The sequence below is a fragment of the Galleria mellonella genome, unplaced genomic scaffold, assembly GCF_026898425.1.
Source record: "Galleria mellonella isolate WM207_F2 unplaced genomic scaffold, CSIRO_AGI_GalMel_v1 utg38, whole genome shotgun sequence".
Classification (NCBI taxonomy): domain Eukaryota; kingdom Metazoa; phylum Arthropoda; class Insecta; order Lepidoptera; family Pyralidae; genus Galleria; species Galleria mellonella.
Window position 1 is genome coordinate 8164309 of NW_026442090.1, and position 24614 is coordinate 8188922.

Consider the following 24614-nt stretch of genomic DNA (forward strand, 5'->3'; position numbering starts at 1 on the left):
CTGAAATAATTGGGAAACATTGATCTTAATTATATTCATGTTTTGAGGTTGCCTTAGTTTAACGTTTTAATTCCATTTTAGGCGAAACCGTTCAGTGGTGATACATAACATGATATTTAACTGTTTGCTATCTGTTTTAATTACGAAGGTCCATAAAAAATGTACAGTTTCGATGGAAAGAATGAATTGATTGCAGTTGACGTTATTTGCCTGGAAATGGAATTATTGAAGTTCGAAATTAAAAACTAGTTGTCAGTTTTATGCAAACGTATTTGTAATGCAATAACAAATACTTATAATAATGTCGACACTATCACATCCAACTATTTATTTGTTTTTCCGTTTCAGCCAATTAGTATAATTAGCTATTAAAATTTCAATGATTACTAAAAGTTACTGTCTGTTTTGGTATTTCCAATCACATATATATATATGTAATTATATAAGTCAGTGCTATTTTTGATTGGAAAAGAGTAACACTGCATAAAACTACACCAGAACGTCAACTCTGCAAGTGATTAATTTGCAAGTCATTGAATTTACCCCAACAATATTACTATATGAGTCCGAAATCTTAAAAAAGAGGTATAATCATATTGCCTGTAGTACTGTTAATCTTTTATTCATTACCTTTATTATAACATTATTATAATAGATACTAACTTATGCCCAAAAGTTTTCTATAAATAAGTGATTTATTACAAGTCCGGCTAGCGTTTCTTACTTATTAATCTACTTAGAAAAATTAAATAGTTCGTACAGCATAATGTTGTATTTTAACTATTATCCTATAATTTGTTAGCTAGTCAGTTCATAAAATATTAAAAAGACAATAAATCTATATTAGTCTAATATAAAAGGATTAATCGTCATAATTGTATAAATGCTTCAAACACAGGTTCCCACAAACATTTACTGTTTAGTTTCTATTCACGGAGGCCCATGCTAATTTAGCGCCACCATGCCGGAAGATAGAACATTAATTGCTAAAAAAGAAATATACGGTACACTGCGTTCCTGTAATTTCTTTATTCGTAGAATTGGTTTGTCATTTGTTGATAAAATACCAAACAGTTATTTACAAAAAATCAGCGTCGCGGCATCTTTTATAACAGCATTATCATTAGTATCACATAAGACGATTAGTGAATACGCATATATTGTTTATTTATTAGCAAAATCGGTAACATTGGAGAAACTTATGGGAAGTTATTTACATATTGCCGGATACGATACAATAAGTAAGTATTTTTAACTATTATGAGTTTTCAAATTAAATAAATACTATATATTAAATATTATCTATATATATATATATATATATAGATAATATTTAAAACAAATGTTATGAACGTTTCATCACTTGAAGATGTATCTTTCTTGGATGTAACCTCTTCTCTTTAAAATGGACTTGGTATAAATATAAAAGTTAATTTTATAAAACTACCTATATTGAAACATAATAGTTATATAATTTTAATCAATTGCATATAAAGTTATTCTCTGTTAACAGGTTTTGGAAAACGGATCATCAAGCATATTTCGATGATACTATCTAATTTCAACTGATTTAATTATATACCATAAATGAGGCTATGCTTGCGTTAATTAGGATACAAGTTATTCTATTTGTTAATCGAGGATATAGTCCTCGTATCTGGGTATCAAATTTCATTCGAGTCCGTTCAACAATTTAAGCATAATTCAGTAATTAACTTCCAAATACAATATATATATATATATATATATGTATATATATATATATATATATATATATATATATATATATATATATATATATATATATATATATATATATATATATATATATATATATATATATATATATATATATATATATATATATATATATATATATATATATAATAATATTTAAAACAAATGTTATGAACGTTTCATCACTTGAAGATGTATCTTTCTTGGATGTAACCTCTTCTCTTTAAAATGGACTTGGTATAAATATAAAAGTTAATTTTATAAAACTACCTATATTGAAACATAATAGTTATATAATTTTAATCAATTGCATATAAAGTTATTCTCTGTTAACAGGTTTTGGAAAACTATTGACCATTTGGTACAAGAAAAATACATTTCGACGTGTAGTGAACGATCTTGCCGACATTTGGCCTGTATATGAGAAAAATCCTGAAGCGGTTGCTATTAAAAATAAATGCCTGTCAACATTGCGGACCAGACAAACGTGTGAGTAACATATCAAATGGGGGGGAAGAGATTGTTAGTAATGCAGACTATCAGTTACCCATTGCTAGCAATGTACCCTGGCAAGTCGACCTCTACATGGTTACCTTTGCAATCCATCGTGCTGATCCCAGGTGTATTCATCATGATGGGATAACTGATCTGCCTTTTAATTCTCACCTATCAACTCTCACTAGCGCCCCGTCAACGTATATACAATATTGCGATTGGAAACTAATATCCTCAAAATTAGATGAAAAATCAATTAATTGAATTAAATTATGAATAAAATGTAAACCAAACCTTTAACCTCGTTATGCTTCAGCTTTGGAAAAAGGCGTTGATATAATTGTTATACAAATGGCAATGCAAAGGAAAATAAGTATAAGAGGTTTGGATTTTTTCATTTTTATATACAGAATTAAAAATAAATAAATAGAAAGAATACACTACAGCTTTAGCAAAAATCAAATAAACACTTTATTATCACTTCATTCAGTGATTCAGTTATCTAGTTATGTTACATTACAAGTACGTAAATTTTAAGATTCGTTTGAACAAGTATAAAGTAAGCGTTGCTTCGTAAAAAACAGGCGATTTCCTTGCATATAAATTTAGCCTGGTAATTAGTTACTGTTACAAATAGTGAGGTAAACAGATAACATACAAAATAAATTCAGACGAAATGAGAAACTTCGTCTTTTGGGAGTCAATTAAAAACACATATATCTTACAAATGTTAGCTTTCAAAAATATTTGTCGGTTTTTGATTTCAGTATATGTCTCCTGGACCATACTAGGAGTGTGGTTATACAATTTAACTCCAGTGGCGTTACATTTATATCGATTAGCCAAAGAAATACCCTCAGATCTGGGCTTTGTATGGCAGTTGTATTATCCGTTTGATAAAACAAAACCGATTGTACACGAATTTGTGTATGTATTTGAAACTGTCGCTGGTAAGTACGAACTGAGTATTTTTTTTATCACAAAGCTGGCAAAAAGCATATAACTCGTCCGACGGTAAACGGTCATCGTAGTTTATTGATGCCTACAACACTACGGAATTTGCAGCATATTTTTAAAGTAATTCTTATTTATAATCATAATAAAAAAATTTTTATTGTATTTTTTTTTATAAATCTATTATCCAGTTCGAAATGTAACCTTAACTCAGAAAAATGGGCAAAAAACACAGCTGTTGCTTTTTTCAAATAAGAATTAAGTGTACAATAAAAAAAAATACTGAATAAAATGACTACAACAAATTTTGTATTAATAAAAGAAAGAAAAAAGCTATAATGCTACAATCAATAACAGTATTCTTGTCTTTTCTATTTACTATTAATAAAAAGAATTATTTTTTTCTATCTATATCTTATGCGACCGTTTGTATCGATGGAACAATATTTCTTATACTTTTACATAAAAACTGCTCAACAGATTTGAATGTAATTTGAATATCCATTATTACATATCCTAACTTAAAACATAAAATATTTTATATAATGATAAAAAAATAATGATTCATACGGGTGAAGCCGCAGGATACAGCTTGTTCATTACATATATATTTGGACTTTTTAGTAGTTGTACAAATTGCCAATTATAAAACAAATTGTTTTATTTCTATTGAATAGGGATTGTATGTTATTGATTCTGTTATTGAAATAACTTCTACAATTCCAGGACTATATTCAGTGTGTTGTATGTTAAGTTCTGATGTATTTTTCATGACTATGTCAAGTCATATTACTATGATGTTACAAATACTGCAAGTTAAAATAAAGACACTTGGCGTGGCAGAATCCGCCGATGGTAAAAACATTGGGGGATTACAAAATTGTTACGACGAAATAATTGATGTCATTAATATACATCAGAAGTTAATCAGGTAATAAAAGTAAAATTTGAAATTAGTATAAATGAGTAAGTGCATATTTTTTTTTTTTTTTTTTACAACACAGGGGGCAAACGAGCATGCGGCTCACCTGATGGTAAGTGACTACCGCCGCCCATGATCACCCACAACACCAGCGGCATTGCAGGTGTGCTGCCGGCCTTTTAAAAAGGAATATACTCTTTTCTTGAAGGTTATGTTGTCGTATCGGTTCGGAAATACTGCTGCTGGAAGTTGATTCCAAAGAATGGTTGTGCGTGGAAGAAAGTGCCTTGAAAAACGCACGGTGGAAGACCGCCACTCGTCCAGATGATTGGGATGAAACTTTAGTTTGTGGCGGGTTGTACGGTGGTGAAAATCAGCAGCAGGTATCAATCCGAACAATTCCTCAGAACACTCCCCATGATAAATTCGGTAGAAGATGCACAGAGATGCAACATCTCTGCGCAGTTTCAGTGGGTCGAGTCGGACAGTAAGGCGTTGACTATCGATAATTCGAGCCGCCCGACTTTGAATGCGGTCTAACGGAAGGAGTTGGTACTGTGGCGCTCCTGCCCACAGGTGAGAACAGTATTCCATATGCGGCCTGACTTGGGCTTTATATAATTTCAGGCGGTGTTCTGGCATGAAATATCGTCTCACCCTATTGAGTACTCCTAACTTTTTGGAAGCTATCTTAGCCTTCTCCTCCAGATGACCGCAAAACTGGACGTCGCAAGATATATCAACACCCAGAATTCCTAGACTCGACTTTTTATCAAGGGAAGTGCCCTGAAAGTGAGGAGATACGACAAACGGCGTCTTTTTTGCGGTAAACGCGCAGACTTGTGTCTTTTTGGGGTTAAATTGGACAAGATTTTGTTCACCCCAGATCGAAACTTGATGGAGTGAAGTTTCGATTTCAGACACAAGTCTATTCCGGCACTCATCGGTATGTGCCCGCGAGATCTTTGCATGACCGGTATATAATGTATCTCCTGTACTGTCGTCTGCATAGCAATGAATATTACTTATCTGTAACATATCATTGATATGCAGAAGAAACAGAGTCGGAGATAGTACACAGCCTTGCGGGACACCAGCATTCAAAGGTTTTAAATCAGAGCATGCTCCGTCGACTACGACCTTAATGCTACGTTCCTTGAGAAAACTGGCGACCCAAATGCACAGTCTCGCAGGCAACCCAAATGAAGGTAGCTTTGAAAGCAGCGCTCTATGCCACACCCGATCAAAGGCCTTCGCGATATCCAGACTAACTGCTAAGGCCTCTCCCTTACTCTCGATTGCCACTGCCCATCGGTGTGTTAAGTAAGCTAAAAGATCACCAGCCGAACGTCCCTGTCGAAAGCCGTACTGGCGATCACAGATCAGCTGGTGCTCTTCTAGGTACCGGAGCAGTTGACGGTTAATGATGGATTCCATAACCTTCGAGAATAAGGAAGTGATAGCTATGGGCCTATAGTTAGCTGGATCTGAGCGATCTCCCTTTTTAGGGATCGGATGCACCAGAGCAGTCTTCCAAAACTTTGGGACTATGCCCGATGAGTAGCTAAGCCGAAAAAGACGCGTAAGAACCGGAGCCAACTCTGGTGCGCACGTCCTAAGCACAATTGGAGGAATACCATCGGGCCCACTCGACTTATGGATTTCGAGGGAGAAAAGTGCTCTACGCACTGAGCTATGCGTGAATTTAATGTCAGGCATAGAGCTCCTACAACACGTGATGGTCGGTGGTGATTTCATCCCGTCATCCAATGTCGAGTTTGACGCAAAGATGGATCCAAGAAGATCGGCCTTTTCCTTAGCGTTCTGGGCCAACGAGTCATCCTCCCTGCGCAATGGTGGAAAAGATGACTTACAGAAATTCCCTTGTGCAGCTTTGGCAAGAGACCAGAAAGCTATATTATTAAAAATCTTATTTGAGATTCAGTAATGTCTTTAATTCTATGATACTTATAAAATCTAAAATTATAAAATGTCTTTTTCCAATACTGTCAGTAATCGTAAAATATTTGTTAACAATAATATCTGAAATTCTAAAATGACTGTTTCCTATATTGTTTCCTGTATTCATAAAATGACTACGTTTAATTTTTTTGACACGAGCATAGTATTCGTATACTGTATCCCATGAAATTCTTTAAAAAAATGTGAATTGTATGATCTACGAGGAATAGTACTATAGTGGCTAATTAGTCATCTTGAAAATCATCGTCAATATGTTAAAATAATTGGAATAAATGATCACGCTGAAGATATATCTTACAAATCCAACACTTCTGTTAATGATGTCGATGTTCCCCAAGATACAATTTTGGGACTTCTAATGAATACCAATGTATCATATTTGCGGACGATTTTTCAGTAGTAATGTCACGAAGACCACAAACAAATTTTAGTATTGATACTCGTATTATTGCTATTAATATTATTAATAAACTATGATGTTATTGCTAAAATCGTTGAAAAATAAATATCAACTTATGACGTAATAGATTATATATAGTGAAATTGATTATATAATAGAAGATCAAAAAGTGTACTGGTGCGAGTATCTTTGTCTTACTTGTGTTTCTGCAGTAAAGTAGCTGTGTTTGTATGGGTATTTTTTTTTACTATATACTTCAGGAACAGCAATTTATGGGAAGTATCTCATTCATGGCTAAACCTTCTCATGAAAGGAAATGACATAATAGTGTTTGTTTGCCTTTACCAGTTATAAAAAATAAATACAATTTAGGTTAATTCTAAAGAGCCATTTCTCTAATTTCGAATAATAAAATTTCAATTAAATATTATAGCAAAATCTTTCTATAGGACCAATATGAATTTAATTTCTAATAATTTGAATAAAAATTCTTATAAATTTTGTTTTTTATGGTCCATAAAACAGTGATTTCGCGAAGTTATTAAATACAAACATTAGGTTAGGTGACTCAGAACCGAACCCAATATTTCTCAATCGGACTAACAGCAACACATGTCTGCAAAGTAAAGCATCTTGTATTATTCTTAGCAATTGTGCCGAATGTGATAACGGAAATAATTGAAATACGTATTTTTCAGATATGGAAATGATTTGGAGGATGCCTTCTCTGTGGTGAACTTGATAAATATTCTTTTGAGTTCTGTCAACATTTGTTGTGTTATGTTTAGTATTATAGTGAGTACTTATACATGTATGATATATTTAAATAATTGGAATTTAGTGCAAGATCTTTGTGTTTATAAGATTTTTAACTGACTAATGATTGAAGAATGGTTCAAGACTTAACTTGCTAATTTTTAAATAGCTAACTGTAAAGTAGATATTATAGTGTAGTAGTTTTTATATATATTATTATTATATTATGTTATGTTATAGTAGTTATGTTTGCATGGCTGTGTTTCGGTTTGACGGGTGGGATATGGCGTGAATTTACTGGGTACAGAGGAATAACACCTGAGTCCTCAGGAATGGCAACGGAAGGTGGGGTATCATGGGCGAAACAGTATACTCTGTTATGTCCATGCTACTGCTCATGTCTATAGGCGACGGTTACCACTTTCCATCAGGTGGACCGTCAGCTTGTTTGCCATTCTAAGTTGTATAAAAATAAAAATAAAATAAAAATATTATTAGTAGTAGTTTGCTATAAATATGACTTTGTATAAATCCTTGTCTTAAAAGTCAAGTGAGGGCTTAAAATCAAGAAAATAAAAACACTAGTTTTTTGATAATAAATAAAAAAAGAATGCCACTATCCTTGTCAAAGTTTTGAGTACGGACGAGATAATTGAGTTAATATTAATTAAAAAACAAATATAATAGAAAAAAAAAGCTGTTAGAAATGAATTAAAAAGGAATAAATTTATAGTCATTGTCACTCGGGATAATATATATAAGTCAAAACATATATCTATATATGTTATAGTATTTAGAATATAGAGGAATATAGAAACTCATATTTTTCAGCAGCCGTGTAAAAAGATTCATCACGTTTTCATCTATTTACAACAAAAGTAGATTATAGTCATAACTTATTATATTATTTAGTTTCTAGAACCGTTGATGGAAATGGGCAATAAGTTCTTTATTGTAGCTGTTTTAACACAAATGGGAATGGTGTGTTCGTATGCTGACGACATATATAGGGAGGTTAGTATTAATGCTTGCATATTATGTTTGCTACCGGTTTAAAACGATATTGCATTATTTCTTTAATGTTCTTGAAATAGGTAACATATGAAAAAATATACATAAGGAATATATGAGATAATATATAAAAAAATTGAGATATAAACAGCGATGTCAAATATGATAAACTTAATATAGGAATAATACAGGAGTAAACTCTATCCACTAATGAGAATGCATATAATTGCGGCATTATTAAGAAATAATATTGTTTAGATGAAATATTTTTAAATTTTGAATATTTTTCCCACAAAACTAAATTCTGAATGAGGAGGTACTATGGACAATGTATTTAGTGATTTCCGTGGTGCATTTTATGTATATTGGCGATATTTGCCACTTTTCATCAGTTGGGCTTGTGTGCTATTTCCTGTTCTATCTTGGTATACCTTAAGTATTAGCCAGTATTTATTTGTTTATTTTACAGAGTGTCAGCGTGTCGGATGCGGTTTTTGAGAGTGAATGGTACAATTTCAACCCTCGGTGTCAACGAGCATTGCTTCTCATGCTTCAGAGGTATATACATACTACTCACATGTAATTTAGGTATAGAAATATTATAAAAACATAAATGTCGAAAAGTTCAAGCGGTATTTGCACCTGCACATTACTTTCTTTAAAAATTTTCAGTTATTCCTTATTAATATAGTACTGTATCAATTTCTAAATATGAATTTTTTTATACAACTTAGAATGGAAAGTAGCTGGTGGCCCACTTGATGGACAATGATAACCGTCGCCTATAGACATGAGCAGTACCATGGATATAACAATATATTGTTTCGCCCATGATACCCCCTATGCGTTGCCATTCCTGAGGACTCACGTGTTATTCCTATGTACCCTGTAAATTCACTGCCATATCACCTTCGCCCTTCAAATCGAAACACAACCAATCAAACACAACTGTTTCATGGTTGAAACACGAATGGGACAGAGGAACCCAAACAAACGAATTTTGTACAAAGTCTCTCTCTGGTATAAATTATTAAGTATTTAATAATAAACAAAAATGTTTATAATTTTGAATATTTCTTTCGTAAGATGAGGTATATTTTTTTCCTAACATCATTATCTCATTCTCAACATCTTGATCATCATCATTGACGTATTATATAATATATATATTTTTATCTTTTACTATTGAACAGGCGAACTGATTTTGATAAAACTTTTTGTAGGAATATTATGAAATATGAGAAAAATTTAGGTTACTTTTTAAAATTAAATCTTAAACAGTGAAATAGGATAGAGAAATTTGTAAACATAAACTAGACTGTTGTACAAAATTATTTGTTATACAAAACTTTTAAAAAATATATAAATATTTACATAATTTTATATTTATTTCAGATCTCAGAAACCGCTTTATTTCACTGCAATGAAATTTAGCTCGATTACATTGAACACTTATAGATCGGTGAGTTATTAGTCATAATATTGTATATATGAGCTCCCTGCCGAGGTTTTTCCTAGAGACTACACAGTATGGGGTTCTTTAAAAAGGGTATATCAAAGTTTTTTTCAGAGTCGGCAGCGAGTACGTGACACTACTGGTGTTGCAGGTGTCCATAGGCTATAGTGATCGTTTACCATTAGACGGGCTGTATGCTTGTTTGCCACCTTTGTGGTATAACAAAATTATAAAAACTTATTAATTTCAGTTAATAAAATAAAAAAAGGAACGCATGAGTCGGTACAAAACGAATGGGGAGTATGAATTTCATTGAGATGTACGATCATAAAAATAATGTCCACTTTTTGTTTTCAGGTTCTCACGACGTCCTATTCGTACTTTACGCTACTTTACACATCATATCGTCGACATTAATACTAATAATAATAATCTTTAATACTGTGAACAGAGTAGTAGACGATGATAAAATATATCACAAAAAGTGAATAAAATCGAAATATGTCTACAGTGTAAACAAAGTAGGAATAACTTCGATTTTTGCAACTATTTACCAGCAAAGACACTTAAATGGAATACTTCATTTCTAATATTTAACTATATTACGTTCATTTGCAACTAGAAATTGAAAATAAAATGTTTAATATTTCACCTTTATTTTAGTTTTTAGGGGTAGATATGTCACGGAAGTAATAGTCGTGCTATTGTTTAAACTTAAAACTTATCTATCTATTTCATTTATGCAAACAATTGGTATTAAATAAATTATATATTATATGTTGTATTATTTCTTAAATCTGTCCACTATTTAGATTCCCAGTAGACTTGTGTTCTTTATACTAAAGTAAGACGAAAACTGTCTTTATAAGGAGAAAATGCTTCTTAGTACACAGGTATATTTTATAATATGTCTTTTGTATGAAAATATATGATGAAAACAAAAGTATTATAGTCTCAAAAGTATATCATACTTTAATATTACCAAGTGATAAAATGACTTCAAAATAAACTTTATGTCAATAAATACTTCCATTCATAAAGACGAAATTACGGTCCCGAAAATCACCAACACTCACATAATTATAGGTCTTTAATTTATCATGCATAATTGGACGTTAATATTAAGTTACTAGAATTATCTATTAATTCTAATACGAAAAAATATTAACTTTATTATTATTCATAATTATTAAAATTACAGATCCTATCTGTGCAAATGTCTACAAAAAGTTAGAGCCGTCTACACAGATATTTGGCTAATATAGATTGACATAGTACTTATGCAGGTAGCTCGGGAGCGTTCCTTGTGATAGTCTATGGGGAGGTCTCTGTTCAGCAGTGGACAGTTATCGGTTGACATGATAATTTTTTTTGTTGGATATATTCTGATATTATATATTATTATTAATATACTAAGTAAGTTTACTGTATTAAGTTAATATAGGTATTTTTCAGTTCAAATTGAGTACCAAATTTTTAAACATCTTTCACATTTATAATACTGCTTTGCAAACGCTACGCGATCGTATGTTTTATTAAAAAAATATATTTTGTACGGAATCGTGATAATGTGAGCAAAGCCACAAGTGTTATTTAATTATAATTACGAATCCCAGGAAGCTCATAAACTAATTATCACAATACAGTAAAATACTACTTAAAGCCGAGAATGTTTAATTTCTTTAGAAGATTTTTCTTTTATGGCAAGTTAATGTATATAGGACAGGAATATTAGTGGGACACAGAACAATTTATCACTTACATAATAGTAAGTTACATACGATATGGAAAATATGATATATTGCGCTCAGCCTATAACGAATATCAATGTTGTCTCAACATCTATCGGCAACCTTGGAAGCGGTGAGCACGTGACGTGACTCAGAAGTAAAACAAAGTCAAGATCTGTCAGTGGATAAACGAGCAGCTGCTTACTTTCGCGAGATCCCTCTGTGGTAATCCCGCAAAGCCGGCTAGATGCGAGAAGAATAATCCTAGGGACAGGTGAGGCCAAGCGTACATCGAGTTGAGGATTTGAGGCCGCAGTTTGTTTGGCTTGTATCGATATTTATTGTACTCTTACATTATTATCTATATATTGATATTAAGGTATATAAATATACCCTGTTAATACTATAAATGTGAAAGTTTGTGACGATGGATGGATAGATAGATGTTTGTTACTTTATCTCGAAAAATGACCGAACGGATTTGAATTAAATTTAGTACACGGAATAGGTTACATTCTAATTTAATGCATATAATACTTTGTGTACTTATTCAAGGGAGTTGAGCCGCAGGGTACAGCTAGTAACAACCTATCTATTGCCTAACTACGCCATAAATATGAATATTTGACTGTGTTAGTGTTTAGACATTAGTAGTGTTTTGGTTTAAATATAACATAAAAAACATTTATTTATTTATATTTATTAACTAAAGGAGCTTGATAATTCCAATTCATCAATAGTTTTTCATGTTTGTCATCTCATAACTCCGTTAGTTCTTAACCGATTTGGAAAAATATTTTTTTCATCTGAAAGGATATACTTACAGATTAGTCCCATATGAATTTTAAATTAAAATAAACGGTCATGGCGTGATTGAGGTAGGTTTCTTTGTGGGACACATTCTTTACTTATTAATCGACTATTTCATCAGGGAGGCCGTCAGCGTATTTTACTGTTCGAAGTGTCATAACAAATAAAGTATAATAAGAAATTGTCAATAAAAGAAAAGGGAAACTACATATTTATGTTTTAAATATTTAATAACTTTAATGCACTTTGTAATTTTTTTTGGATGATAATGGAATGGCAACCGCACCCGCGCTAACGGTATAGGCACCCTCACCTGTCATCCCTCACTGGCATCAGTGAGGGATGACAGGTGAGAATGAAAAAGCAGGTTAGTTAGCCCATCGTGATGAATAAATTTGGGATTCAGCACTATGATTTCCAAGAGGGACCATAGAAGGTGATGAAGGTCACTTTCTATAGTCCCCTTCAAGAAGGTCGACTTAACTGGGTGTATTGTTAGCAATGCGACTTATATTTTCCATCAGTAACAATCCCTTCTCCTCTTGCAATGTGTAATTATATGTACTTACATTTGGTGGGCTTATTAATGATTGATGATATTCTCTACCAGTTAACCATTGCACAAACAGAGAAATAGGCAGGTAAAATTAATGAACTAAAAGAATTATATGAATTATTATTATAATACTTTATTTTAGATATTAATACATATTTAAGTTTTAATAATAAATATATTTGTTAATATTATTTATAATATTGAAAGAATATTAAATTCTCTTCACATTTCTAGTATCTAAATGTTGAGACTCGTAATTAATACTGTTCTGTGAACCTACGTACGTAGGCACTCGTAGATATTATGTTTCAAGCGCAATAGGAAACTTAGCTTTCAATATTGAGATGAGTTTATGGACTAGTAACGGTCAACAAAATAGAGAAGATAGTTTCTGCGTTGATATGAGTATTAATAGGTATCAACAAGAAATTTCCCTGTCATAGTTAGAACTAACAGAGAGAACAACTCTATTATTAATTCATATTATAATTAATTTTTATAGTACCTATTTTAATTCTGAAAACTATGCCAAGTCATTTACATGGATGATGGCACAATAATTAAAACCCTTTAAAGCAGGTAACTTAAAATTTTATTCTAAAACTCTTTTTTCACTGAGCCAATTGTAAATATATGTATCTATGTATTTGTTATATATATTTATATATGTATTTATGTGTGTAAGTTTGTTATTATTTATTTATGTGTTTTATTATTTACATATGTAGGTGCATATTAAATCGTTTAATGTGTCCAATATAAATTATGTGCAATAAAGATTTTACAATACAATAATACCTGTACTTTGCGTGTTATAGCATGGTATGTATGACAAGTTAGTAAAAACAACAGAAAAAAATACTAAAACTTTGTTGAATTGGTGAGTTAGATTTAGTAATTTTTTCTGAAAAATTTACTTGTTTCATTTTATGTTTTGTCAAACTTCCTGAAATAATTGGAAAACATTGATCTTAATTATATTCATGTTTTTAGGCAATTGCATTGTTTCTGATTAACGTTTTAATTATATTTTAGGTGAAACCGTTCAGTGGTGACACATAACATGATATTGAATCGCCTGCAATCTGTTTTTAATATGTAGCTCTCAATAAAATGGACAATTCCGACGGCACGAATTAATTAATTGCACTTGACGTCATTTGCCTATAAATCAGATTAATGAAGTTCGAAATCAAAAACTAGTAGTCAGTATTACGTATATTTGTTTGATTTGTCGGATGTGAAAATCATTGAATTTACTTAATAGTTTTTTTCAACCGACTTCAAAAAGAAAGAGATTCTCTATTTCGGTTGTATTTTTTTTTGTACTCATAACTAAGTCTCTTTTTTTTTATGGATGATAATGGAATGGTAACCCCATCCGCGCTATCGCTATACACCGGCGGGGCACCAGTGAAGGATGATAGGTGAGGATGAAGCAGGTCAGTTAGCCCATTGTGACGAATTCAGTAAGTGTTCACGATGGTTTCCAGGGGGAACCACGTGGAGGTTGACCTAATAGGGCATATTGCTAACAATAGGGCTGTCAAACTCCATTGCTAACAATCTCTTTTCCCCCACTAAGTCGTTTATAAATTTTTATTTGGGAAGAATATACTTATAAGTAGGTTCTCATAGAAATTTTAACAAAATTTGTTAAGCAGTTTATTTTTAAATTAAAATAACTAGTTTGTATTAAAGTGGGGTTTTTTATGGAATGCAATATTAAATTATTAATATATAGTTCGAAACTTTAATGGAGAAGTATAATCATATTGCCTATTCTACTGTTATTCGATTATTTTATCCCTTAATATAGTATTAGTATAATAGATACTAACTTATGCCTAAAAGTTTTCTATAAATAAGTGATTTATTACAAGTCTGGCTAGCGTTTGTTACTTATTTATCTACTTAGAAAAATTACAAACTTCGTACAGCATAATGTTGTGTTTCAACTGTTATCCTATAATTTGTTAGCTAGTCAGTTCATAAAATATTAAAAAGACAATAAATCTATATTAGTCTAATATAAAAGGGTTAATCGACATAATTGTATAAACGCTTCAAACACAGGTTCCCACAAACATTTACTGTTTAGTTTCTATTAACGGAGGCCCATGTTAATTTAGCGCCACCATGTCGAAAGATAAAACATTAATTGCTAAAAAAGAAATATACGGTACACTGCGTTCCTGTAATTTCTTTATTCGTAGAATTGGATTGTCGTTTGTTGACAAAAAACCAAATACGTTTTTACAAAAAATTAACGTTTTATCATCTTTTATAACAGCATCATCATTTGTGGCACTTATGTTGATTAGTGAATACGTATATATTGTTTATTTATTAGCGAAATCAGTAACATTGGAGAAACTTATGGGGAGTTATTTGCATATTGCTGGATACGATACAATGAGTAAGTATTTTTAATTAGGTACCATTAGTTTTTAAATTAAATAAATGTTACGATATTCTAAATTATTTCTAATAGATGGGTAAAGGTTTGTAGACAACATACGAAACAAATGTAGGTAATGAATAATTCATCACTTAAATAATCATTCTTCCTCCTTCTTTTCTTCAAGATGGTCTTATTATGAACATAAAAGTCAATTTTATTAAACCACCTATATTCAAACATAAAAGTAATATAATTTTCGTCAGTCGCATGGACTTAGTATAAATATAAAAGTTAATTTTATAAAACTGCCTATATTGAAACATAATAGTTATATAATTTTAATCAATTGCATATAATGTTATTATCTGTTAACAGGTTTTGGAAAATTATTGACCATTTGGTACAAGAAAAATACATTTCGGCGGGTGGTCAACGATCTTGCAGACATTTGGCCTGTTGATGAGAAAAATCCTGAAGCGGTTGCTATTAAAAATAAATGCCTGTCAACATTGCGATCAAGACAATCGTGTGAGTTACACTTAACGTTGGTGATGATGCGTTAAACAAGTTTTTAATGAGTATTAATGTCAACGAGTATATACAATATTCTAGTTGTTTTAAATACACAATCGACACTTAACGTTTCAATGTGGATTGCTCCATGTTGTAGTCACACCGTATATATATATATATATATATATATATATATATATATATATATATATATATATATATATATATATATATATATATATATATATATATATATATATATATATATATATATATATATATATATGTACATATATATGTAGGTTAAATTCCGATTGTTTATTTAAAATATAAGTAATCGACGCGAAAGTTTAAAATTAACTATTCTAGTTGTAGTCAGCCATTTTAAAAGTTATATCTGAAATACAATAGTGTGATTGAAATGTAATATCGTCAATAATTAGACCAAAAACTAATTATTTAAAAAAAATGTTGAATAAAATGCGAGCCAAAGTTTTAACCTCATTAAATAATTGGTAATGCAAATGAAACTGAGTATGAGAAGTCTGGTATGACATTTTTTAGACATGTATATTAGATGCAGAATGAAAAATAAATAAAAACGTTATATATAAACACTTTATTATCACTTCATAATCATTTTAGCTATCTAGTTATATTACATTAAACATACATATATTTAAAGGTTTACTTGATTAATTATAAATTATTATTCTGCAAAAACAAGTGATACCGTACTTAGATATTATTTTTATTTATTTACGTAATTAGAAATTCCTTTTTTCGGATGTCACACGCACATCTTATAAGTGTTAGTTTTCATAAGAGATTTGATTATTTTTGGTTTTAGTATATATCTTCTGGAACGTACTAGGAGTGTGGTTATACAATTTGACTCCAGTGGCGTTACATTTGTATCGTTTAGCCAGAGGAATACCCTCAGATCTGGGCTTTGTATGGCAAATGTATTATCCTTTTGACAAAACAAAACCGATCGTACACGAATTTGTGTATATATTTGAAACTGCCTCTGGTAAGTACGAATAGAATATTTTTTTATATCTCAAAAGTGGCAAAAGCATGCAGCTTGTCTGACAGTAAGCAGTTATCGTAGCTTACGACTGCCTGCAATAACAAAAAATTCCCGACTATATTTTAATGTGGTTTTGATATATTATTAGTAAAAGAAAGTTTTTTTTCTATGTATATCCTATTATTCTGTGTAAAGGTTTATAATGAGGCATGGATGTTTGTTACTTGCGTAATTACACAACAGATATGGATACAATTTGGGTCACGGGTATAATAAATCCTAACTCAATATATATAGATTCATGCGGGTGAAGGTGTGGGATAGATTGTTAAAAATATAAATGATATATATATTTTTCTGAGCTTCAGGTGATTGTATTGTACCATTTATTAATCATATTGCTTTATATCTATTTATAGACATTCTATATTTTTTTTCTATTATTGAAATATTTTCTATATTTCTAGGACTATATTCAGTGTGTTGTATGTTAAGTTCTGACGTATTCTTCATAACTATGGCAAGTCATATTAGTATGATGTTGCGAATACTGCAAGTTAAAATAAGGAGTCTCGGTGTGGTAGAATCTGCCGACGGTAAACTCATTGGGGGATTGCATAATTGTTATGATGAAATAATCGATCTGATTAATGTACATCAGAGGTTAATCAGGTAATAAAAGTAAAATTTAAACACATTATAAACGAGCAAGTGTATTATTTTATTAAAGAATTATTTGAGATTAGTAATCTTTATTTCTAAAAAGTATGTTTTCAATAATGACTGCAAGCCTGTAATGTCTGCTTCTTATAATATCTACTCATTATAATTTCTGTAAAACCAAAACATATTGTTTATATAAAATATTTGAATAAGTTTAAGAAAAAATAATAATAAGATGTGTGTAATTTGAATTTAAAATTTCCATGGAACCAATACATAAGCTCCTTTTAGTTCTTCTTCTAACTTCCAGAGTTATTAAATTTAGTTAATGATGGTCTGGTTGATAAAATTATAAGTTCCCGAAACTAACAAATAAAAATATTACGTTAAGAGAGGGGTTTAGGAAATTATATCTTATAGATATATATATGATAGACTTAGAATCGAACCCAACGTAGTTATTAGTCCGACTAGCAACACATGTATGCGAAGTAAAGCATCTTATATTATTCTTAGCAACTGGATGTGATAACGAAAATAACTTAAATATATATTTTTCAGATATGGAAATGATTTGGAGGATGCGTTCTCTGTGGTGAACTTGATAAATGTTCTACTGAGCTCTGTAAACATTTGTTGTGTTATGTTTAGTATTATAGTGAGTACATGTACTTACTCGTATTATGTTTATGATATATTAAAGTAATTGATTTCCATTTATTTTTCATCCAATATCTTGGTGTTTATCAGATTTAAGGGTTTCGTACCAAAAAGGTACAAAAGAAGTTTCTTGGTGCGACTTTGTTCGACCATCTGTTAGTCCGTTCCACTCTTTGTCACAATATTATAGCTTTATTTGCAAGCGATAACGATGACGATAGCGAAGGGATTTTAACGATACTCCATATATCAAAATTCATTCTGGCATTGGTATATGAGTTTATTCCACTATATTTTCTGGATATACTGAAATAAACTCATATACCGGGGTACTTACATACTAAACCTTTAAAATATTACACTTCTTTTTTTAGCAGTCGTGTAAATAGATTAATCACTTTTTCATCTATTTGTGACAAAAATATATACGTATTATATATATATATATATATATATATATATATATAGTTATGAAACTTATTATATTATTTAGTTTCTAGAACCGCTGATGGAAATGGGCAATAAGTTCTTTATTGCAGCTGCATTAACACAAATGGGAGTCGTGTGTTGGTATGCTGACGACATATACAGAGCTGTTAGTATTAGTTGCATATATTTTTTGAATTAACATACATTTTTATGGTTATTTGTTTTTAGCTTAAAACCATATTCCTATCATAAAAAATATATTTTTAAAATTTATTCGGCAATAAAGAATATATGAGATACATATAAAAATTGTGTTTTTTTTTACACATAACCGTGATGTAAATAGCGACAAACTTAATATGAACTTAATATGAGTAATAAAGTCAATCCATTGCGAAAACAAACATACCTACGGTATTATTAAGAAATAATATTGTTTGTTAGAATTTTAGACGTAGCTAGTTTTGCAGTGGAAATCTGATTATTAGTGTAACTATGTTTTTGGTATAAAAACTATTATTACTGAGAAAATAATTATGTACATATTGTTCTTCGCCTACAAAAATTTAAATGTGAATGGAGAGATATCGTAAATAATATATTTTGTGATTACCATGGTATTGTTCATGGATTTTGGCAACTCTTATTATTTTTATGAGTTGCTATTTCATATTCTGTAAAACATCTGTAAAACAAGTTGGTATACCTTAAGTATTAGCCAATATTTATTTGTTTACTTTGCAGAGTGTCGGCGTGTCGGACGCGGTTTTTGCGAGTGGATGGTACAATTGCAACCCTCGGTGTCGACGCGCATTACTTCTCATGCTTCAGAGGTATACACTGTTCACATGTAGTTTAGGTATAGAAATATTATAAAAAAAAACATGAAGGTTCTACTTCTTTTAAAAATTTTCAGACATCCCTATTTAATGGAATGTATTCATATATATCTATTTCTAATTATGTATTAAATTTTCCACTTTAATATAATAAAATTGGACCATGATTTGTTTTAATAGGAACAAGATAGAAGCCAAAAAGATAATTTTTAGAAATGTTATTTATCTATCTGTCTGTATTTGTTCGGGCATCAAAAACTACTACACCAAATTGAAGTGGGTTTCCACTGTTGTTTTCTCGAAGGTCTATCTTAAAATTTGGTTTCATTGGTTTTTCTACTTCTGAAATCTGAGTAAAAATCTGAGCTAAATAAAAACGTATAATTTAGATGTACCTATATAGTAATACAATGATTTTTTTACCCAACAAACATTATCTTATTCTCGTCATCATTAATTGTTGTAATTTGTAAGTAAGTATATTAAAAGTTTAAGTAAGTACCTGTGTTTTTGGTTTTTACGATTGAGCAGGCGAACTGATTTTAATAAAATATGGTCATATGAGAATATTATGAAATCTGGGGAAGAATATAGGTTAGTTTTAAAATTAAACCCTAAACAGCGAAACAGGCAGAGAGGAATTTGCGAACAAAAACTAGAATGTTTTATACTCTTGAAGAGTTCCGCGCTTAATCACGGTCTCATCTGATTGAAGGTTATGATGCTCGCCGGCCCACGAATTGTCTATTTATAAATTTATTAATTATATAAAATTTAAAGAATGTATAAGTATTTATATAATTTTAAATTTGTTTCAGATCTCAAAGACCACTTTATTTCACTGCATTGAAATTTAGCTCTATTACATTGAATACTTTTAGATCAGTGAGTTATACACACATCAAAAAAGTCTAAGCAACATATACAAATTTCAATTTTACAATATGTTTTCGCATTAAATCCTTAGTATTTTCTTATTTATATTATTTTTAATGTTTTTTTTTTTATATTAAACAACAATTGCTTTTCTTTATTTATTTTTTAATAATCTTAATTAACAAAGTTACGTGTAAGTACTGTATGTACGTAGTACAAAGTAAGGTGCCTAATCAACTAAAATTAAATGGTTGTACTAATATTTTATAAATTAATATAAAGTGAGGCCTCTTCTGTTATGAAGAACTTGCTGGCACCGATTATTCGTAGAATCGATGAGACTGTTAATTTTATCCTGCGGCAATTGCTCCCAATGAAATTTTAGTAAATCCATCAGTTGTTGGGTTGTTGTCACTTCATCCAAGTCCTTTAAAACACGTCTTTGGAGCATGTCTCATGCATGTTCGATGGGGTTGAGGTCTTGCGATTGGGCAGGCCAAGGCAATACCAGGATAGTTTTTTTTATGGTTTGCGGTATAGCATTTAAGGCATCTCGTCCCTGCTATTGGATACGGGTGACGGAATACCTATACAAGAAGGTACATGGTGGGAGCAGTTTAGACGCAATATTTGAGGAGCATTAGGAAGGTAAATGAACGGTCGGATACTGCAACAAATGAGCTTGTGGTCGGCCCTCGAACTGGCGACCTCTACTGTCTACCGATCCCCAATTCGAGAGACAACCGATCACCAGCCTTAACAGATGACGCAGAACGTCTATGAAAATACATCAATCATGTAATACCAGGATGTTTTCCTTTGCCAAGTACTCTCGTGTGTGCAAAGCTGTATGCGAACGCGCATTGTCATGCATCAACGTGAAATCGGAGCCAAGCGTTTGTACGAATGGACGGACATAAGGCCTTAAAACATCCTCAACGTAATTTACAGCGTTCATGTTACCATTTACAAAAACGAGCTCAGTTCGTCTATTCTTCATAATACCCGCTCATACCATAACTGTTGAGCCGTTGTATGGATGCACTTCCTGAACGCACCTCAGTCTTTCAGTATTTCCAGGACGACGGTATCTTTCTTGACGTATCAGGCTTGAACACAAATCGAGACTCATCGCAAAATAAAATTTTATCCCACTGTTCCCGGGTCCATGTAATGTGTTCACTACACCATTCATTTCGACGAGCGCGATTCCCGTGACGTATCGGTGGGCAGCTAATTGGCCGTCGTGCTCGTAGGCTATACTCATATTACTCATGCAGTCGATTTCGCACAGTTTGGCAGCTAACAACAACACCACTTAAAATTTGTAGCCTTAAACCTATCTCTCGGGCGGTTAAGATCGGTGGCGTCTTGCAGTCAGTTATATGTATCGATCTTGCCGTGTGGTTGTACACCCTCCTCGACCTGAGTGCTGCTCAGCAGGATCTCCCGTGTTAGTGTAACGCTGATGAAGACGGCAAATAACGCTTCTGTTGACACCAAAATACCGAGATACGTAAGATTAACTTCATCCCGCTTGCAACATCGCTACAGCTCTTTGCATTTCATCTGCGTTCAAATGACGTCGCTCCATGACGTAAAAAATGTCTCAAAATCCAAATTTGTTCAAAACTTTTTTCAAATTATTGTTTAAATCATAAAATTTATACAGAATACATTTATACAGAATTTATAGAGAATTTTATTAAGCAAAGTAAACGCTATAATATTTGAACAAATGCATTCGCTTTTAAATTTGTGGAAAAAAAAACAATTGGTACTCGATTTTTTTACAACCAGCCAGTATGTCCTCTAGATCAAAAAAGTTTACATAGGTATTACCTACTTGGTAAGAAATGATATAATAATTGATTAATAATTTGAAATAGTATTTGTTGCTTAGACTTTTTTGATGTGTATATTTATTAAAATACATAACAATTTTTTTTAAATCTTCGCATGGATTGATGATCCACAAAAAATCTACAAAATTGAAATACTGGTTATATGGTTCTATTGTGTCACATTTAGATTATTTTTTAGAAATGGTTATTTGATTAGAATTATTTTAATTCTGCTACCATTAGTGTGACTGAAATATTCGAAGATTGACCATCATTATTACTACTAGAAGTTCCACAATCTTACATATTAGCCATCCATCTTCGACTCCCATTTTGTATCACGTATATTTTTTTATACGTGTTTCACCTCTAAATGCATCATCTTCAGGAAAATTATAAGATCACTGCTCGGAGCTTAGTGCTAACTGAGATCCCCAAATTGGATGTTTCGTATTTTTTAAAATTTACACACTTTTTTTTCATAAAATTATTACTTTCTTCATGTTCCCGTTTTATATATTGGAAATGTATATGGCAATAATATTTGTAAATAATAATAAAAAATATTTAATTGCAGTTAAAAATATAAAAAAGGAATGCATGAGATGGGACAGAAAGAACGGGGAGCATAAATTTCTTTTAGATGTACGATAGTAAAAATAACGTCTACTTCTTCTTTTCAGATTCTTACAACGTCCTACTCATATTTTACGCTTCTATATACATCGTATCGTCGACATTAATTATCTACATTAGTGTAGACAAATGACAAAGTATTATAAAAAGTGAACAAAAAAAAAAGGAAAATATGCCTACAATGCGAATAATGTATGAGTAACTTCTTTTTTAACAACCATTTACCTGCAGAGATGTCTAGATCGATTACTTCATTTTTAATATTTAACCATGTTTTGTTTATTTGCAACTAGATATTGAAAATAAATATTTGAGATTCACCTCTATTTAAGTTTTCACAGGTATATACGAGTATGTCGCGAAACTAATAATTTTGCTGTTGTATACATTTAAAATACTTACCTATCTACTTCATTTATGTAAACAATTAGTATTATATAAATTATATATTATATGTTATTAATTAATGTATTATTTCTTAAACCTATCCACTTCTTCTTAGATTCACATTAGACTTGTGTCTTCCATACAAAAGTCAGACGAAAACTGTCTCTATATGGGAAAAAGATAATAACGTAACTTTAAAAGAAATTTAATGAAATATAATAAATGGAAATATTTATTATATTTTCATTTCATAAAAAAGAATTGTGGTCCGCATAATTACCAATGTCCACATAATAATAGGCCTTCAATTTACCATGCGCAACTGCCAAGTAAACTGAATATGTTATTAAGTTTATTTATAAATTTAAACACGAGAAAATACAACTTTATTATTACTTACAATTACTAAATTTAAAGACTTCATCTGTGTAAAAGTCGATATAAAGATCTAGCCAGTTAGAGTTTAGACAGAGATAGTATTTATGATGATTCGGTAACAATTACAGACAAAACTTAAAATTAACAACTTTTTATTCAACTTTTAATGTGTTTATTGTCTTAAAAATGTTGGTAACATTTGCAGAAGAAGACGTTAATGAAAATCTTAAAATACAGATAGATACAGTATAACAAGTACATTTATTATACTTTTTATTAAAAATTAAACGAAACAGCCCTTCATGCCGATAATGTTTTGATGCTGAAGGAATGGCTGTTCACGTAATTCTGGAAGCTTTGACTCTTCAACGTTCACAAATACTTGGAACAGTGAGGTCGCTTCATGAGATCTGTGAACATATTACGAAGCTTCTGTGCTTCTGGGCCAAGCTTGGATAGCTGTATTAACCATGACTCAGACATACAATGGCCCAAATGAGAACCTTAGTATAGAAATGGGAGTCCTATTTACATTAAATATAGTACAGTATGCGACATATTTTATAATTGCGTATGTCTGCATGCTTAATTGCCAAAATAATGTACAGAAAGAGATAAATCATAATAATATTTAACTTGAACGATTAGATCTTTGAACAATTAAAGGGTAATTAAGAGAAGTTCTTTGGTTCTATTCGCCAAAGTGCATAATAACAAATTTTAGCAATAAATTTAAAAAAGTAGGTTCTTCATTATACTACGAGTATTGTCTATGGTCGACGTCCAATGGTCACCTAAAAGAGATTACGCTTTAGTACTAAAACCATTTATTATTTCCTCGGTGTAGTCTATTTTTTGCAATATATATTTTTTGTTTTAAGTTTTTTCTTTTTTACTGCTTTTTTTATTGAGAAACAATAAAGGGTGTTCATTTATTTATTTATAGCTGTCTATATGTGGAGTAATAAATTGGAAGCTACCAGCGATTTAGGTGTTGCTGAGTAGCATCAACTTGTAGCATTCCATTGTTTACATTAGTTCCAAAATCTATTATCACATAAATTCTTGAAACTTGATGGTATTAAGTATGTAAGTAGATTGAAACTTAGTTTGTGTATAACTTAGTGTTCATAATAGTAATT

The 24614-nt window shown here is 30.9% G+C and overlaps 2 protein-coding genes across 3 annotated transcripts; both read left to right on the forward strand.

The window, feature by feature from the left end:
• The first annotated feature begins 899 nt into the window (after positions 1–899).
• Positions 900–10456, forward strand: LOC113514172 (odorant receptor 4-like). Its single transcript, XM_052897908.1, has 9 exons — positions 900–1241; positions 2074–2226; positions 3000–3182; positions 3913–4117; positions 7190–7286; positions 8160–8261; positions 8728–8816; positions 9654–9720; positions 10072–10456. Exons 1-9 carry the CDS (start codon positions 962–964, stop codon positions 10129–10131), a joined length of 1236 nt encoding a protein of 411 aa, XP_052753868.1. The 5' UTR covers positions 900–961; the 3' UTR covers positions 10132–10456.
• Positions 10457–14880: 4424 nt separating this feature from the next.
• On the forward strand, positions 14881–23170 carry LOC113522970 (odorant receptor 4). 2 transcript variants are annotated; one of them, XM_026908825.3, is made up of 9 exons: positions 14881–15229; positions 15590–15742; positions 16578–16760; positions 17228–17432; positions 17985–18081; positions 18577–18678; positions 19257–19345; positions 20170–20236; positions 22755–23170. In XM_026908825.3, exons 1-9 carry the CDS (start codon positions 14950–14952, stop codon positions 22812–22814), a joined length of 1236 nt encoding a protein of 411 aa, XP_026764626.2. In that variant the 5' UTR covers positions 14881–14949; the 3' UTR covers positions 22815–23170. The 2 variants fall into 2 exon arrangements, with proteins under 2 accessions (XP_026764626.2, XP_031769802.2); XM_031913942.2 differs by lacking the exon at positions 20170–20236.
• The last annotated feature ends 1444 nt before the right edge of the window (positions 23171–24614 follow it).

Excerpts from the sequence above, each read along its gene's own strand:
- LOC113514172 (XM_052897908.1), top strand. The coding sequence starts at position 962 with ATGCCGGAAGATAGAACATTAATTGCTAAAAAAGAAATATACGGTACA. Across the intron at positions 8,817-9,653 it reads TTGCTTCTCATGCTTCAGAG|ATCTCAGAAACCGCTTTATT; the intron begins GTATATACATAC and ends TATTTATTTCAG. Across the intron at positions 9,721-10,071 it reads CATTGAACACTTATAGATCG|GTTCTCACGACGTCCTATTC; the intron begins GTGAGTTATTAG and ends TTTTGTTTTCAG.
- LOC113522970 (XM_026908825.3), top strand. The coding sequence starts at position 14,950 with ATGTCGAAAGATAAAACATTAATTGCTAAAAAAGAAATATACGGTACA. Across the intron at positions 15,743-16,577 it reads ATTGCGATCAAGACAATCGT|TATATATCTTCTGGAACGTA; the intron begins GTGAGTTACACT and ends TTTTGGTTTTAG. Across the intron at positions 19,346-20,169 it reads TTACTTCTCATGCTTCAGAG|ATCTCAAAGACCACTTTATT; the intron begins GTATACACTGTT and ends AATTTGTTTCAG.